Source organism: Ranitomeya variabilis, chromosome 3 (assembly GCF_051348905.1).
Source record: "Ranitomeya variabilis isolate aRanVar5 chromosome 3, aRanVar5.hap1, whole genome shotgun sequence".
In the NCBI taxonomy this organism is placed as follows: Eukaryota; Metazoa; Chordata; class Amphibia; order Anura; family Dendrobatidae; genus Ranitomeya; species Ranitomeya variabilis.
In genome coordinates, this window is record NC_135234.1 from 709,784,628 (window position 1) to 709,804,043 (window position 19,416).

A 19,416-nucleotide genomic window follows, 5' to 3' on the forward strand; every position below is an offset into this window, starting at 1 on the left:
CCTTATCACCAACAGATAAAGGAGACATACCTGAGGGTTAGTACAGAGGAATATTGACTGACTGAGATTGATGCGGTATGTCTTGAGGGCTTGTGTATGGCCCTTGGTCTTGCACACCGGGCACCATTCATCATGCGGAGTGTTGATGTTAAGGGAGTTCTGGAGAGGACAAGAAATGTGTAAGTTTCGATCAATGCGGGGACACACTTCACATAATACCTTTTTGTTTTGCTCTGACGCGATTTCAAGAAGTGATACCAAAGAAAACCCTATGTATGCAACATAAAACACATGTGGAGTCTGCTATCACTCCAATCTTCCGCTAAACCCTTCTTGATAAATCTCCACATCATAATCATCAGATACCATGTAAACATCCTTATGAGTTATAGTCAATCTAAACTTATTAGGCGGCGCTATGAGGTGCACTTATCTGTATAAAGCCTTATTCACACGCCAGCATTTTTGATCAGTATTGATAAACCATAATAAGGAGTGGCTGCAATCCACAGAACAATTTCTCTCTGTAGAACTGATGCAAAGTACTGATGTGCAAATAATGCCTTCTAAAAGAAGAAAAAAACATTCATTTCTGGACAACTAAGCCAAATAAGCAATACAGCCAATTATTAGGGATGAGCGAATAGCTTTGGATAACTCCTTATCCAAATAGCTGCCTTGGTAACCCGGATACCTGGAGCGCTCCCGATAATCAGCTGTTCGGCTCCGCAGCTGCATGTGTCCCGGCTGTGTGACAGTCACAACACATGTATGGAGGGCCCAATTATCGGGAGCGTTCCAAGTATCCAGGTTCCCGATGCAGCGATTCGGAAAAGGAGTTATCCAAAGCCATTCGCTCATCCCTACCAATTATGTCTTGTGTGAGCTCAGTGTGTACATATAAATATGTAAGACTTAAAGGAATGGTCCACTACTCAGACAACTTCTTCTCAATTCCTATATTCTCTTGTGTAAAAATAATTGTCTATATTCCCTTCTGGTGCCATTCCTGCGATGTTGGTACCTGATCTGACGTGAGCCCTGCAGCCAGTCAGCTGCTGCTTCACTCTCACTTCCTGTAGATGTAACTGACATTCCGAGGTGGTCAGAGCAGCGGCAGCTTCCAGATCTTCCGGGTGTCAGTTTTGTCAGAAGGCGAGAGCGCAAAACAAAAGGCGAGAGCGCAAAACAAAAGGCGAGAGCGCAAAAGCCAGCTTCTCATTGTTGTCAATGGGGTTCAAGTAAAGTTCTGGTACTCTAACCTTTGGATTAAAGTGAGTGAAACATTGAAATGGAGTTTCTTTGGTTATGTTTTATGCTACGGAATTATGTTATTTGAAAGATGGAAAAGTTGTATTTGGAGTTTTTCAATAAAAATTATATGATTTAAAAATAAAGTGAGAGCTGGCGCTGGTGTTGCAGGAAAGGCTCCGGCACCATAGGTAAGAATAGGCTGTTTTTTTTTTGTTCTTTTTTGTTTTTTACAGAGGAGAATATAGCAACTGAGATGCTGTTGTCTGAGTGGTGGACAGCCCCTTTATCAAATGCTCATTTGTTTTGGTGGGGGAATCTGTGATATGGGACCACTTTTGCAGCTTCCCATCACTTAGAACCAATAGTACAAGTACACGTGACAGCACCAGCCCCGCTCTCCTCCTGATACGGAAAAAAACCCAGAAATAACACTATTATAGAAGCAGGAAATGTTACAAAATACAGAATTAAACATTGCTTAGCTTGTAAATTCCCAGACACTCCAGAGCAAAAGCTTTGGTGGAGCCCATTGGTCGTGGTTTACTTTCCTGCAGAAGTGACATGCCGTTCATCCAAGTGACGGACCGATACTGGCGAATTGCTGGCCTCAGCGGCAATGCTTGTATGTTAAGCACATGACCTCTGCAGCCAATCATATGATTGAACAGCACATCATTGCCACTGGAAAATAAATGAAGAGCTGCGTTAATCATCGGGGGACCAATGCTAGAAAAGGCGGGGATTGTAACAGGTCAGCAATGCTTCACTCTGCATCGTCTGCTGCTAAATAACAGTGTTAAACATTTGGGATCGCTGTTTGTAGACCGATGCGGACAGGTAGCAGTTCTGCAATGGTTTTATGTGTTACATGTCATACACATTAGACAGCTGTCGTCCGAGTCATTGTTCGGCTGACAGTGCTCTTTCCTGACAGCCCCATACACAGGAATGCTCGGCCAAGTACCCCTGTGTCCTCTATGAGAGCCCCGCTGCCAGACTCCTCTGGTGACGGCTTATCTCCCGAGGAGCAAAAAGATCATCCAATAGCAGGGACAGTCAGGAGACCCCCTCGGATAAGCTCACCGATATTGGTGGGCTCAGGAGACACTAGTGTAAAGTGTATGGGGGCTTTAAACCACATTCACATCACAGTAATACAAGCACAAATCCCAACCTGACCGTGCAAAAGATCAACCAAAGTCACAGCTGATGAGACGCACGCTCTGGTCATGAAGTGCCCATGTATTACACAGGTGTGAATATAACCTTAGTAAGAGTAAAGTACTAATCTGCTCTCACTAAAAGCTCGGTATACTCACAAATACACACACGTATGGAGAAACATTGGTTTACATTTAGACAGCTGTCACCATTAATACCAGAAATGTAACAAACGAGTCACCAATCGTAACATTGTATGAGGTTATCTTTCGCCTTTTACATTTTTTATTTATTTTTTTCAAGATCTCCGTGGATAAGAAAACAACAAAAAAAAAATTGAACATTAAAACATATGCGCAGAAAAAAAAAAATGTTTCACTGACTTTTCCCAAGTACCCCACCACGTGAAGTGAGGGCTTATCTAAAAATGACCCTTGTCCAACCAATGACACTGTAGATCCTGGAGTCTTGGAAGCCATTGTGGTGACCCATTGGCTAATTTTTGTCATAGCACATGTAACCTGCCAGCACCATATAGGACATGTCAGAACTCTGAAAGACAAGCGAGTGGAACAGGTTATTAACATCATGTTCATACAATGGGAAAGGCACGTAAAGATACTTTGTCTAAATGTTTAGGACATTAATCGGTCACCATCTAAAATATTACTAAATGTGCAATTACATTGCTCAATAATCAAGAATGTGTGGTATCAGAACATTTATTTTCCAATTATCTTACATAAATGGGCCGACAATCGCCCGAAGAACGAGCAAAACTCTCGTTCATCGGATGAAATGAACTTTTGATAGAAATCATTGCTCTCGGCAGCACATCGGCAAATATAAACAGCACATGTGCTGCTGAGAACAATGATATTCTGAATATTAACGACTGTTCTGTACACATGGGAAGTGAAGTCGGCCGGTCTAAACAAGGCATTAAAAACAGCAAGTCAGCTTACATAAAGACGACTGACTGCCATGATCAGCGAGTGTGAGCGCAACCTAAAGGCGAGGGCTCACTGCATTTGCGGCTACTGTGGTTTGAAAAGGGGATGACAAATCCTTTAAAGAGATTGTCAGCATAGAATGACTCCCCCCCCCATAAGGCCGATACCAGAAAAAAGAAGGGTCGAGCATGTTGGAATTCAACATGCCTGATCGTTTTATTCCCACATAAGGAAAAGCAGTAAATAAAGCATTGTAAAGCGTTTGTCCTTGAATTTACGGGTACAATTTTGCACACAATCAGCAGTATTTTACATCACCAGCAAAGTGGGTGAGTTAACTTAAATCTCATCCGCATGCTGTAGATTTCAGTTTAGAAATCCACCTTGAATGTAAACCGAGCATTACAGGCACGAAGAATGAGCGACAATATAATTACTACGACAAAACAGAACCATAGCGATGACAACTACATACATGGAACAGCAAATCAGAGAAACAAGCAGCACTGAGAGCTCCTGGAGCCATTGCTGCTGCGAGGAGGTAACTTTACACCAGCAGTTTAGATGTGCATTTCACCATCCGAAACTATTAATACGTGCGAAGGGTCACGATACGACAGCTGCAACTTACACAAGATCCGAGCTACATAGCTTCATACTTCTCCTGTCCGGCAGAACGACAGCAAGATAACGCTCACTGGAATGTGCGATCAGAGATTTAAAGAGTAACCGGCATTAAAAAAAAAAAAGTTTCATAAATTAATAATACACATGAAAATAAGCAACGTTGTAATATATCTCATCAGAGAAATCTGCTTCTTTCTCTGCCAGAATTGATCAGTCATTATCAAAATTCTCAGTTCTGGGGTAAAATGTGTATTCAGAAGACAGACATTCCCATTATGGAGATAGAATCTCATCAGTAGCAGCTGCCATCTATGTGCAGGGCTGTGGAGTCGGAGTCATGGAAATTGAGGAGTCGGAGTCATGGAAATTGAGGAGTCGGAGTCATGGAAATTGAGGAGTCGGAGTCATGGAAATTGAGGAGTCGGAGTCATGGAAATTGAGGAGTCGGAGGCTTCGATTAACGACTCCACAGTCATGGCAGGGCTGTGGAGTCAGAGTCGTGGAGCGGGAGCCCATTTTGGTGGAGTCAGAGTCATGGAAACTGAGGAGTGGGAGGTTTAGCTTACCGACTCCACAGCCCTGGTCTCTAGCTTCTCCCTCCGTCTACATAGAATCTCAGCAGCAGATTTCTCTGATAAGATATATTACAAAGTTACTTATTTTTAGGTGTATTATTAATTTATGAAATAAAAATTAAAGCTACAGCCATACTTTAAAGGGTTATTCCCATCTCCAAGATCCAATCTCAACATGTAGTAGGTGTAATAATATTAACAAATACCTCCAATTAGAAAAGTAGTATAGTTCTTCTGATTCGCTTTGTCTCTTTCCTCATGTGCAGGGCATTGCAGGACCTTAGAAATCCATACTACGTTTCTTAGTCATCCTATGACTAAGGGCTTTGGATGCCAAAAATGCATCCGGTTTCTATATTCTTGGACTCCAAGTTTTTAATGAATCTCCAATAAAGCTGGTTACAATTTGTATACATCGTTAGACGGATTTGCCGATTACTTTCCTCTTTTTGAATCTTTGGCTGAACTTCACCAGGAGGAACGGCACCCGGCACACAGATTTCCAGCATTAGGCTGCATGGCAAGCTCATAGTCCGCCCTCTCTCCTTTATATCAATCTGTTCCCCCTGCTCTATAAAATGACAACTGCAGATTAGACTGCATTTTCATGGCGACTGGTTCCCCTTAAAATCTGCAGACTTTAGACTAAACACTGAATCCTGAGGCCATGTGCACACGTTCAGGATTTTTCGCGTTTTTTCGCTATAAAAACATGATAAAACGCGAAAAAAACGCTTACATATGCCTCCTATTATTTAGAGGGTATTCCGCATTTTTTTGTGCAAATGTTGCGATTTTTCCCGCGAAAAAATCGCATCGCGGAAAAAAAAGCAACATGTTCATTGAAAAATGCGGATTGCGGGGATTCCGCACACCTAGGAGTGCATTGATCTGCTTACTTCCCGCACGGGGCTGTGCCCACCATGCGGGAAGTAAGCAGATTATGTGCGGTTGGTACCCAGGGTGGAGGAGAGGAAACTCTCCTCCACGGACTGGGCACCATATAATTGGTCAAAAAAAAAAAGAATTAAAATAAAAAATGGTCCAATACTCACCCTCTGATGGCCGCCGAAGTGTTCCCGCCTCTCCGGTGCATGCTCTCTCTTCGGTTCCTATAGATGGTGTGGTTCAGGACCTGTGATGACGTCACTGTCTTGTGATTGGTCGCGTGACCGCTCATGTGACTCATGCGACCAATCACAAGCCGCGACGTCATCACAGGTCCTGAACCACACCGGCATCTATAGGAACGGACGCTGCTGAGGAGATCGTCTGGGTGAGTATAACCATTTTTTATTTTTTTAATTATTTTTAAACATTCTATCTTTTACTATAGATGCTGCATAAGCAGCATCTATAGTAACAAGTTGGTCACACTTATCAAACACTTATCAAACAGTATGTTTGACAAGTGTGACCAACTTGTCAGTCAGTTTTCCAAGCGATGCTACAGATCGTTGGAAAACTTTAGCATTCTGCAAGCTAATTACGCTTGCAGAATGCTAAAAAAACGGGAAAAAAACGCAAAAAAAAAAAATGCGGATTTCTTGCAGAAAATTTCCGGTTTTCTTCAGGAAATTTCTGCAAGAAATCCAGACGTGTGCACATACCCTGATGCTTTTCAAAGGGTCTCTATGATCTGAATAGATATAAGACCTTAACAAAAATGGTGTTATCTAAGGCCAGCTTTACATCGCACAGCAGCTAATGTCTAATGTACACAGAGGAAGAACAATAAGGCATAACGCAGGTTGAAGGCTCAATCTCAGGAGAGAAATTCCCTGTTGTCTTTATGAGCAGTGTATACAATATTAGATAAGGCTATGCCACTTAAGGTCTGACTGGTGGCACCAAGCAACCGTCAATCAGCTCCTTGCTGGCTGATCAGCGATCATTCAATATCCTGTTTACACAGACAGACCGCACCACAGATGCGGCACTGAACGATCTGCAATAGTTAGCTCAGTGCACACAGGCAGCCATCGTTTTCGTCAGCACAGTTCCTGTTTACACAGGCTGATGCGGTGCCGAAATCGATGATCTTTGGTGTAAAAGAAAAGAAAATGTCACCTGACAAATTAGCGTTTTGCTCATTCGGCAGGTGATCAGAATTGTTAACCTGAGCAATATTGAGAAACGAGCGTTCCTATCATTACTCATTCAAGATAACGGGATGCAGTGTAAATGCCCCCTATAGGCTCTATTCACACCAGTGCTGAAGTCTGTGTCATAATAGCGATTTACGCTATATGACAGACACAGACGAACTCCTAATTATGCAGTGCCAATTCTCAGTTTTTTTAAAGTATAAAATTACAAAGTGCTGGGAAAAACAAGCAACTTTTCAAATCACTAGTTTCTGAAGAATTCAAGTGGACCCTGGCACTGCATAAGAGTCTATACAAACAAAATAATTTGCATAAGAGTCTATGGCCCCAATTCATTACGGCTGGCGGTCTTTATGTGGAGCGTGCAGAAATAAGAAGAGCCAAATTCATTAAAACATGCATACAGCTTACTAAATTCAGCTCATCTTATCAGTGAGGCTTCCATGCTCCTCGCCAGGAATGTACTCCAGTCAGAGACCAGACCAGAGTAAAATTTCCGACATAAGAAATGCCGGCACTAATAATTTGAGGAGTATGCATAGCCATGTTGTCCCCTCTACTGCTCAAAATGGGAATGTAAATGCAAAAGTAGCTAATTTTTAAACAACTCTGTTGTGCCAAACTTTTGCAATACTTTTCTAGCAATACTTTTCTAGCACACAGTTTGAGGCAATAAGTGATGATTAAGTGTCTAAATGTACTGTAATCTGTAAAAGTGGCATTTTCTGCAAAATTTGGAGAAATCACCTGTTATATTACATGTATTGCGCCATTTACATTGTTCCAGATTCATTAGTTTATTGCGGGCAGCAGAATTCTTGTAAATGTAATGCTAATACACAATTTGCAATGGAGGTTAAATAATTTTGATTGCATCGGTAGCACTGTTTGTGGTTGATAGCTCATGTCTCTTGTATAAATGGGACTTGCCTCTGCGACAATTCAATTGAGAAGTTACACAAATCAGACCCAAAGTTGACGCACATCAGATCACACTGGCGCTATTCATTACACCATGGTTTAAATGCAATGAGATAAAGCATAGTGAAAATATATGCATTGTTTTACAAATAGTTAAAAGGAGGTGTACTCCAAAGGAAAATTTTCGGGAAGCCATGCAGTATGCCAAATCCTAATGGTGTCTAATATACACCCTGATAGAATTCGGCACTGTATGCCGATTCCGGCAGTCGCCACATGACAGCAAGTATGCGATTTGCATACTTGTGATTACATGCTAACTAATGTCTCAGCTGTTTCTCGATAGAATTTAGGATTTATACATAAAACATTTTAAAAAAAATCTGCTAAGTGTAAGGTTCATCACATAAGCTTGATCCAAACTAATTGCAGCGGTATGGAAACAATGTGCTTTTTCAGTTGCACAGATTTCTATTTTTTTTATTTCAAGGATTCATAGTCAATGAAAGGGTTCTTATGTGTGGGATAGGTCATAAACAAAAGTTCGATGGGTCAGACACCCAACAAACAGATGAAAATGGCACCAGGCAGAACTATTGAACAATTTACACCACACAATTAGTATTTCGAGAAACTCATTTCACAATAATTGTGCAGTTTAAACTGGCTGCCAATGACCCAAAATGCTCGTTCATCAGGTGAAATGATTACTGTGGTGCAAATAAGATCATCATTCTTGGCAGCGTATCATCATGTGCAGGACTTTTGCTGCAGAGAATAATGGCAGCCTATGAGCATGGAATGATCTATTCTATTAGATTGTTCAGTATGTATCTAAAGGTACCGTCACACTTAGCGACACTGCAGCGATATAGACAACGAGCCGATCGATGCAGCGTCGCTGTTTAGGTCGCTGTAGAGATGTCAAACACAGCAGCTCCAGAACGATGCAGGAGCGATCCTGTGACGTAACGGTGACTCATTTATCGTTCTCACAGGTCGTTAGCTCCATGTAAAACATTGCTGGCATCATTGCTTTTGCTGTCAAACACGACGATACACGCCGACCTGACGACCAAATAAAGTTCTGGACTTCTAGCTCTGACCAGCGATATCACAGCGGGATCCAGATTGCTGCTGCGTGTCAAACACAACAAGATCGCTATCCAGGACGCTGCAACGTCACGGATTGTTGTCGTTCTCGTTGTAAAGTTGCTCAGTGTGAAGGTACCTTTAAATATGTGTATCTAAAATATTTACAGATCAGTGGTCGATTAATGTTAAGTCAGATGGCATTAATGGCCAAGTGCTCAATGCACAATTAAACCCTGGGCACTGCAATATCCTGATTGACAGCATTCAGAGTGCCATCAGAATTCATTCAGCAGCTCTACATGGGTATTGCAGGGGCCTAGCCGTGCTCACATAGGAGCCAGCAATGTCTGCAGCCACAGCTCTGTGGAGGTGCAGACACACTGATTGCGTTCTTATTAAAGGGAATTGTCAGCAAGTTTATTCTATGCAATCTGATAGAAGGATACGGTATGGACAAAGACCCCAATTCCAGTGATGTGTCACTTAGATTACTGGGTGCAGCAGTTATGATTGACTCAGTTTTCCCTGTTGCAGATTGGGCAGAGCTCAGTTGATTTGTGTATATAACCCTGTGCACACTACAGCTGTGTATATTGTACAGAGCTGCTAATTAGTGCTGGGGTTGTGGTTGGATTACCCTGCACGTGCCAAGTTGTCCTATAACGATAACTTCCTACTGAAAAAAAACCACTGATTGTACGGAAACAGCAAAACCCAGCCCAGTAAGTGACATCACTGTAATCAGGGTCTCTACTCCTACATTATGCTGCACTCAGATTACATAGCTAAAACCTGAAGACAAATTTCCTTTAAATCAAGACATGACAATGCTCAGCATGCAAATAGGGTGTGGGGTAACTGTGCACTGAGCCCTTTGGCCCAGTTGAGGGCGCACTGAAGCTTTCTCATTAGACTAATAAATCTTTTTGCTGGGACTTAAACCACTAGAATCTATATTACAGATATGACATTAAACAAACATATAATTAGTGTCTTGGGGGTATCAGACTTCATTTAAAGGGGTTGTTCACTTTAGGACAAAGTTCTGATCCAGATGAAGATTGTTAAAATAAAGATAAAGTGTGCGAGTCTCCACCGATCCCCCCGGTAGCGGGCATTAGCCGTGGTGCTGACGTCACGCTGACAGCACAACAGCCAATCAGTGAGCTGCGCAGCTCTGAAGGTAGCAATGCTTCTACACAGGCAGAGCCGCAGAACTCACCGATTGACCGCTGAGCTATTGACATGACGTTAGCGCTGCGGTGGAGGAGATTCGCTGATGGACCAGGGGAAGGGGAATATACATGGTACATTATTTAACACTCTGCAGCCATGCCTGAACATTGCAAGGTGACAACCCCTTTAAGTGACACCCGGCATGGAACAGAGGACTTGTACATTGCTTAATACCGCAGCTTATAGCCCATTCCCTAAAATGGCACATGAGGTATCAGGAGAGAAAGGAGAAGATGGTAAAAAGGACCTAAGAGAAAGAAAACCATAAAAGCATGGCAACTAAATATATGGAGAAGGGACGAATATAAAATAGAAACGTCCGAATTATGAACATAACCGGGGGCCAAAGTACCTGATATCCGGTAGGTGACTGAAAGAAGGCAGCGCTGTGTGTGAAACGTAGTGATGGCGGCAGATAACGTGGTGCCTGCGATGAATGATGGTCGCACCGGAAGTGCGTCGGCCACAGCGCACCGGAAGTGCGTCAGCCACAGCGCGCTGGGACAGTGATTGGCTGGGAAGGGTCGCTATGGTAGCGAAGCCAGAGTACAGCAGGGACCGTGTGAGGGCGGGGAGTGAGCGGAGATAGGAAACTGGGAGGTAACTGTGTGTGCAGGAATGGCGGACTGTGAGGGAAAAAGAGAAACCAGAGGGTCACATCATGGAGGGATGGAGATTAGTAGTAATTGTGGGAGAGAGGAAGATAAGGGAGAAGTGTGGGGGAAATACAGAACCTCATGAGGGGGAATAATGGGAAAGAGGGCGAGTGACCGAGGAGAGAGGAGCCGGAGTGCCCGAGGAGAGAGGAGCCGGAGTGCCCGGGCGTGTGCAGCCTCTGTCCACACTGGTATAGGGCCCCGGTCATCACTGCGGTTTTTGTAACTTGCTAACCTTTTTGTCTTGTATTCGTTGACTTATTTGATTTTGTGCCAAATTCTTCAAAATGGCGCTCGCTAATTCATTAGTTTTGTGCAAAATAATAACCAGTCTCCTTATTTCGGCCACTCACTACAGATTAGAGGATTTTTTCTATATGCGAGTTCTCTCTTTGCCGAATTTTCAAAAAAAAAAATTGATTTTCAGTATAAATTCCCCCAAATCTCATAACTAAAAAGCTTTTATTTGCCTAGAAAATGTGTGTGTAGGCTGCGTCAGATGTCGGATCGCAGTGCGCACATCTCATGACCCGAGCGTGACGCCTTCGTAGAAATATATGCAGCCGTCATTCCCGGCACGGCCTCATACTCGCCTGCCGCGGCCTTCATCGTTCTTTGGCGTCGGTCTCTGGCGAAAAGTGACCTTCCTACAGCTCCAGTGTTTCATAGAGCATGGCGGAGGTCACTTTTATATACAAGTCTATGAGAGCCTCATTCTGGTGCCTATGGACTTGCATAGAGGGCTTGTGATGTAGCATCTGACGTCTGGCCAGACATATCTGCACCAACAAGTTTGTGCTGAAAAACGATGAAGACACTGGAGGCTGAGTATATGACCGCAGGCAAGGGGCTTGCATTTAAAGCGCCACTCCAGCGCTGATAACAAAAATACTAGAGTGGTGCTGTAATAACACCGTAGTATCAGACTTTTTATAGCTATATAAATTGTATATACGGTCTAAACAAATATACTGGGGGGTGTTAGATGCTTGCATTACTGGTGCCCTTGGCTGCACTTGAGCCGAGGATCCCAGAACTTTCTAGCCACTGTCCTACACTGTATAAATAGATGTTGCACTTCTCGATGACAGCCTGTGATTTTACATTAGTGAGGACAATGACCAAGCAATTGCTACAGAACACAGTCTGCTGTCATGCAACCATGTTTCCCAGAATAAAATGTTTGGACACTCTAAATTACAAGGTCTACTCATCTATGGCATTCTGCAATGATGTAACATCCATTAGTCATGTGACAGCTGCAGCCAATCATTTATATCAGTAGTCACACGCAATAGATGCAAGGATTACTGTTGGATCGAGTACTTACATGAATGATGGACATGACGGACTTGGTGCAGAGACAACCACAGTGACTGTGGATTGAATATTTGAGCTTCTGTGCAAATTATTTCCCCAGCCTATTTTTTTTTTAACCCCTTCACGACCTTAGATGTAGCCATACGTCCAGGTTGGGAAGGACTTCTTAGCTTTTAACATATGGATACGTCCTGGCGATTTTGCGCTCACAGAAGCTGTGCATGTGCAATCGCTGCTGGGTGTTCAGCGTATCGAACATTTGACACCTGGCACTTTAACCCTCTACATGCTGCAATCGATATTGATCGCAGCACTTACTTAACTCTAGAACGCATACCCAAAGAAATCTACACATTCACGCACCTGGGGCCTTTTAGGCCTGTTTACAATTATCATGGAATAACTCAAATAAAAATACTTTTCAAAATTTATTTTACAATTGCAAGGTAAGGATGCATTCCAACTAGCGCTGGGGTCCGCCAGGAGGGGATCCGTAATGGATCTGACCTCCTGGTGACCCCAGCTAAGGCTGGCGGAATCCTGGAGTTACCAGGAGGTCAGATCCATTATGGATCCCCTTCTGGCGAACCCCAGCGCTACTGGGAACACAGCCTAAGATGTGTATATTTCAAAACATAATTATGTGCATAAAACAACAAAAAAGTAAGTAAATGGGCACGCCAAATATAGGCATTCTATATGCAATTTTTTTCTGAAAAAATGTTTTGGTTGTAGCAAACTTGGTGCAGGAATATTTATTTGTAACTTTACATATTCCCCCGACAATTCTCGCATATTATTTTTTCGGCTGAATGTTCCTTGCATACATTTTGTCCGCAAGTAGAACAGAAACTCTCCGATTTTCTTTCCTTCTTTGCTGGACAAATACTCGAGTATAAGCCGACCCCCCTAATTTTGCCACAAAAAACTGAGAAAACTTATTGACTCGAGTATAAGCCTAGGGGGGAAAATGCAGCAGCTACCGGTAAATGTCAAAAGTAATAATAGATACCAATAAAAGTAAAATTAATTGAGACATCAGTAGGTTAAGTGTTTTTGAATATCCATGTTGAATCAGGAGCCCCATATAATGCTCCATACTGTTCATTATGGCCCCATAAGATGTTCCATATTAAAATATGCCCATATAATCCTGCATAAAGGTTAATAAAGGCCCCATAAGATGCTCCATAGACACATTTGCCCAATATAATGCTGCACAAATGCTGATTATGGCCCCATAAGATGCTCTATAAAGATATTTGCCCCTTATAGTGCTGCAAACGTTATGGCCCTATAAGATGCTCCATACAGACACTTGCCCCATATGCCGTAGTGCCCTACAAATGTTAATTATGGCCCCATACAGACACTTGCCCCATATAGTGCTGCACAAACATTATGCCCCTATATAGTGCTGCAGGAACGTTATGGCCCCATATAGTGCTGCAGGAATGTTATGGCCCCATATAGTGCTGCAGGAACGTTATGGCCCCCATATAGTGCTGCATGAATGTTATGGCCCCATATAGTGCTGCAGGAACGTTATGGCCCTTATATAGTGCTGCAGGAATGTTATGGCCCCATATAGTGCTGCAGGAACGTTATGGCCCCCATATAGTGCTGCAGGAATGTTATGGCCCCATATAGTGCTGCAGGAACGTTATGGCCCCATATAGTGCTGCAGGAATGTTATGGCCCCATATAGTGCTGCAGGAACGTCATGGCCCCCATATAGTGCTGCAGGAATGTTATGGCCCCATATAGTGCTGCAGGAATGTTATGGCCCCATATAGTGCTGCAGGAATGTTATGGCCCCATATAGTGCTGCAGGAATGTTATGGCCCCATATAGTGCTGCAGGAATGTTATGGCCCCATATAGTGCTGCAGGAACGTTATGGCCCCATATAGTGCTGCAGGAACGTTCTGGCCCCATATAGTGCTGCAGGAACGTTATGGCCCCATATAGTGCTGCAGGAACGTTATGGCCCCATAGATGCTCCATACAGACACTTGCCCCATTTGCTGCGATAAAAAAAAAAAAATCACATACTCACCTCTGCGTCGCTCAGGCCCCCGGCACTTTCAATAGTCACCTGCTCCTCGTTCCGGGCGCCGATCTGTCTCCAGCACTGACGTTCAGCAGAGGGCGCGCACTGACCACGTCACCGCGCCCTCTGCTGAGCGTCACTGCTGGAGACAGATCGGCGCCCGGAACGAGCAGGTGACTATCGCGCAGCGCTGCGCTCCCCTCCCCGTATACTCACCTGGTCCTGCCGCTGTGTAGATCCTGCTTCCCCAACGCCGCAGCGCTTCATCCTTTACTCAGCGGTCACATGGTACCGCTGATTACAGTAATGAATAGGCGGCTCCACCCCTATGGGAGGTGGAGCCGCATATTCATTTACTGTAATGAGCCGGACCATGTGACTGCTGAGTACAGGAAGCTGAAGCTGCTGCTGCCGGCGCTGGGGAAGCCAGAAACGTGCAAGGACCGCGCCTGGACTAGGTGAGTATTTGTAGACAGCCCCCGCTCCCCCTCCCCTGCCGACCCCCGGGTATGACTCGAGTATAAGCCGAGAGGGGCAATTTCAGCCCAAAAAAGTGGGCTGAAAATCTCGTCTTATACTCGAGTATATACGGTATATATTGTTCCAATAAATACATTCATTTATCTAAATAAAAAAACAATAAAAGTACACATATTTAGTATCGCCGCGTCCGTAACGACCCAACCTATAAAACTGTCCCACTAGTTAACCCCTTCAGTGAACACCGTAAAATAAAGGCAAAAAACAACCCTTTATTATCATACCGCAGAACAAAAAGTGGAATAGCACGCGATCAAAAAGACGTATATAAATAACCATGGTACCGCTGAAAACGTCATCTTGTCCTGCAAAAAAACGAGCCGCCATACAGCATCATCAGTGAAAAAATAAAAAAGTTATAGTCCTCAGAATAAAGCGATGCAAAAATAAAATTTCTATAAAATAGTTTTTATCGTATAAAAGCGCCAAAACATAAAAAAATCTAAATGACGTATCGCTGTAATCGTACTGACCCGAAGAATAAAACTGCTTTATCCATTTTACCAAACACGGAACGGTATAAATGCCCCCCCCCCCCCCCTTACAAAAGAAATTCATGAATAGCTGGTTTTTGGTCATACTACCTCACAAAAATCGGAATAAAATGCAATCAAAAAATGTCACATGCCCGAAAATGTTACCAATAAAAACGTCAACTCGTGCCGCAAAAACAAGACCTCACATGGCTCTGTGGACCAAAATATGGAAAAATTATAGCTCTCAAAATGTGGTAACGCAAAAAAAATTTTTTGCAATAAAAAGCGTCTTTTAGTGTGTGACAGCTGCCAATCATAAAAATCCACACAAAAAAACTGCTAAAAAAAGTAAATCAACCCCCCCTTCATCACCCCCTTAGGGAAAAATTAAAAAAATGTATTTATTTCCATTTTCCGGCTAGGGTTGGGGTTAGGGTTTGGATTACATTTACGGTTGGGATTAGGGTTAGGGGTGTGGTTAGGGTTATGGTTGGGATTAGGGTTAGGGGTGTGTTGAAGTTAGGGGTGTGGTTAGGGTTGGGGTTAGGGGTGTGGTTGGGATTAGGGGTGTGTTTGGGTTAGGGTTTCAGTTATAATTGGGGGGGTTTTCACTGTTTAGGCACGTCAGGGGCTCTCCAAACGCGACATGGCGTCCGATCTCAATTTCAGCCAATTCTGTGTTGAAAAAGTAAAACGGTGCTCTTTCCCTTCCGAGCTCTCCCATGCGCCCAAACAAGGGTTTACCCCAACATATGGGGTATCGGCGTACTCAGGACAAATTGGACAACAACTTCTTGGGTCCAATTTCTCTTGTTACCCTTGGGAAAATAAAAATTGGGGGGGCTAAAAAAACATTTTTGTGGGACAAAAATGATTTTTTATTTTCACTGCTCTGCATTATAAACTGTAGTGAAATACTTGGGGGTTCAAAGTTCTCACAACACATCTAGAGAAGTTCCTTGGGGGGTCTAGGTTCCAATATGGGGTCACTTGTGGGGGGTTTCTACTGTTTAGGTTCATCAGGGGCTCTGCAAATGCAACATGACGCCTGCAGACCAATCCATTTAAGTCTGCATTCCAAATGGTGCTCCTTCCCTTCCGAGCTCTGCCATGCGCCCAAACGGTGGTTCCCCCCCACATATGGGGTATCAGCGTACTCAGGACAAATTGCACAACAACTTTTGGGGTCCAATTTCTCCTGTTACCTTGGTAAAATACAAAACTGGGGGCTAAAAACTAATTTTTGTGGTTAAAAAAAAGAGTTTTTATTATCACGGCTCTGCGTCATAAACTATAGTGAAACACTTGGGGGTTCAAAGCTCTCACCACACATCTAGATACGTTCCTTAGGGGATCTACTTTCCAAAATGGTGTCACTTGTGGGGGGTTTCAATGTTTAGGCACATCAGGGACTCTCCAAATGCAACATGGCGTGCCATCTCAATTCCAGCCAATTTTGCATTGAAAAGTCAAACGGCGCTCCTTCCCTTCCGAGCTCTGTTATGCATCCAAACAGTAGTTTACCCCCACATATGGGGTGTCAGCGTACTCAGGACAAATTGCACAATAACTTTTGGGGTACAATTTCTTCTGGTACCCTTGGGAAAATAAAAAATTGGGGGTGAAAAGTTCATTTTTGTGAAAAAATATTATATTTTATTTTTACGGCTCTACATTATAAACTTCTGTGAAGCACTTGGTGGGTCAAAGTGCTCACCACACATCTAGATAAGTTCCTTAGGGGGTCTACTTTCCAAAATGGTGTCACTTGGGGGTTCAATGTTTAGGCACATCAGGGGCTCCCCACCGCAACATGGCGTCCCTTCTCAATTCCAGCCAATTTTGCATTGAAAAGTCAAACGGCGCTCCTTCTCTTCCGAGCTCTGCCATGCACCCAAACAATGGTTTACCTCCACATATGGGGTATCAGCGTACTCAGGACAAATTGCACAACAACTTTTGGGGTACAATTTCTTCTGGTAACCTTGGGAAAATAAAAAATTGGGTCAAAAAGTTCATTTTTGTGAAAAAATATTTTTTATTTTTACAGCTCTACATTATAAACTTATGTGAAGCACTTGGTGGTTCAAAGTGCTCACCACACATCTAGATAAGTTCCTTAGGGGGTCTACTTTCCATAGTGGTGTCACTTGTGGGGGGTTTCAATGTTTAGGCACATTAGTGGCTCGCCAAAAGCAATATGGCGTCCCATCTCATTTCCAGCCAATTTTGCATTGAAAAGTCAAATGGCGCTCCTTCCCTTCCGAGCTCTGCCATGCGCCCAAACAGTGGTTTACCCCCACATATGGGGTATCGGGGTACTCAGGACAAATTGTGCAACAACTTTTGGGGTCCATTTTCTCCTGTTACCATTTGTAAAATAAAACAAATTGGAGCTGAAGTTAATTTTTTGTGAAAAAAAATTAAATGTTCATTTTTTTTTTTAAACATTCCAAAAATTCCTGTGATGCACCAGAAGGGTTAATAAACTTCTTGAGTGTGGTTTTGAGTACCTTGAGGTGTGCAGTTTTTAGAATGGTGTCACACTTGGTTATTTTCTATCATATAGACCCCTCAAAATGACTTCAAATGTGATGTGGTCCCTAAAAAAAATGGTGTAAAAATGAGAAATTGCTGGTCAAATTTTAACCCTTATAACTCCCTAACAAAAAAAAAAAATTTGTTTCCAAAATTGTGCTGATGTAAAGTAGACATGTGGGAAAGGTGACATATCTCTGTGATTTAAGGATATAAAAATTCAAAGTTGGGAAATTTTCGCCAATTTTCCGTTTTTTTCACAAATAAACGCAGGTAATATCAAAGAAATTTTATCAATATGATGAAGTACAATATGTCTCAAGAAAACAATGTCAGAATCACTGGGATCTGTTGAAGCGTTCCAGAGTTATAACCTCATAAAGGGACAGTGGTCAGAATTGTAAAAATTGGCCCGGTCATTAACGTGCAAACCACCCTCAGGGCTTAAGGGGTTAAAAAATCACAAATTAATGAAAAAAAAAAAAAAAAAAGCTGCCATACAGCTCCTTCAGGAGGAAGGAAAAAAAGAAAAGTTATAGCTAGCAGAATAAAGCGATGCCAAAATAATTATTTTTTTCTATAAACATAGGTATTGTGTAAAAGCGCCAAAGCATAAAAAAGGTATAAATGGGGTATCGCTGTAATCGTACAGACCCAGAGAATAAAGCTGCCTTAACATTTTTACCACATGCAAAACTGCATTAAAAAATACTCCTTAATTCCTGGTTTTGGTTTATTCTGCGTCCCAAAAATCAGACTAGAAAGCGATTAAAAAATGTCATGTGAACGAAAATGGTACCAATAAAAACGCGACTCTGGAAAAATATAGAAAAATTATATTTCTCAAAAATATGTCTATGCAAGAACTAGCTTTTGAAAAAAAAAGGCGTCTTTTATTGCGCGACAGCAGCCATATATAAAAAAAAATGATATCCATCTGGTATAGCTATGATCGCATCGGCCTGAAGAATAAAGTCATCTAATCGCTTATAGAAAAAAAGAGAAAAAGCCAGCTCACCAGTCCTCAAGAGAAGCACGGAACTCAGTCTTGATGCGCTGTAAGAACCAGGAAGAAAAAAGCAAATGTTCCAGCTTCATGTAGATAAAATATAAATCTTTAATCCAAAAATGTAAAAAGATACATGCTCCTCGGACTTCACCATAACCCCTTGAGGATAGCGACGCGTTTCGACTGCAACCGCAGTCTTTATCCAAGCTTGCGGTTTGTAAAAATCTTTAATCCAAAAATTTAAAAAGATACATGCTCCTCGGACTTCACCATAACCCCTTGAGGATAGCGACGCGTTTCGACTGCAACCGCAGTCTTTATCCAAGCTTGCAGTTTGTAAAAATGGGGTAATTTATGGAGGGCTTTGCTGTTCTGGCACCTCAGGGGCTCTCCTAGTGGGTCATTCCCCCGCAAACCTATCTTCAAAAAGGGGAAGAAGGTAGACCCGGGGAACTATAGGCTGGTGAGTCTGACTTCTATACCAGGAAAGATCTTTAAACAAGTTATTAAACAACATGTATGAAAGTACCTGGATAAGAATGAATTGATTAAACAGTCAACATGGGTTTGTAACTAATAAGTTATGTCAGACTACCGTAACTTAATTTCCTTCTATGACAGTATCACTGGGTGGATCAGGGAAATGCTGTAGATATAGTATACCTTGACTTCAGCAAAGCATTTGACAAAGTATCTCACACCATCCTAATTGAAAAAAATGACTAAGTATGGAATGGGCAAGGCAATTGTTAGGTGGATTCATAACTGACTTAGTCATCGGACTCAAAGAGTGGCCGTAAATGGCTGCACATCCAGTTGGAAGAATGTCTCAAGTGGGGTACCACAGGGTTCTGTCCTGGGCCCTGTATTGTTCAACATCTTTATCAATGATTTA

At 42.6% G+C, this 19,416-nt stretch overlaps 1 protein-coding gene across 1 annotated transcript in view; it reads right to left on the bottom strand.

The window, feature by feature from the left end:
- The window catches only part of USPL1 (ubiquitin specific peptidase like 1), a 131,754-nt gene that overhangs the window by 29,385 nt on the left and 82,953 nt on the right, over positions 1 to 19,416 (bottom strand). The window contains exons 6-7 of the mRNA XM_077299255.1: positions 10,283 to 10,396; positions 31 to 159 (exon numbers count right to left, since the gene is read on the bottom strand). Coding sequence (XP_077155370.1) covers positions 31 to 159; positions 10,283 to 10,396 — 243 coding nt within the window. The remainder of the gene's footprint in view (positions 1 to 30; positions 160 to 10,282; positions 10,397 to 19,416) is intronic.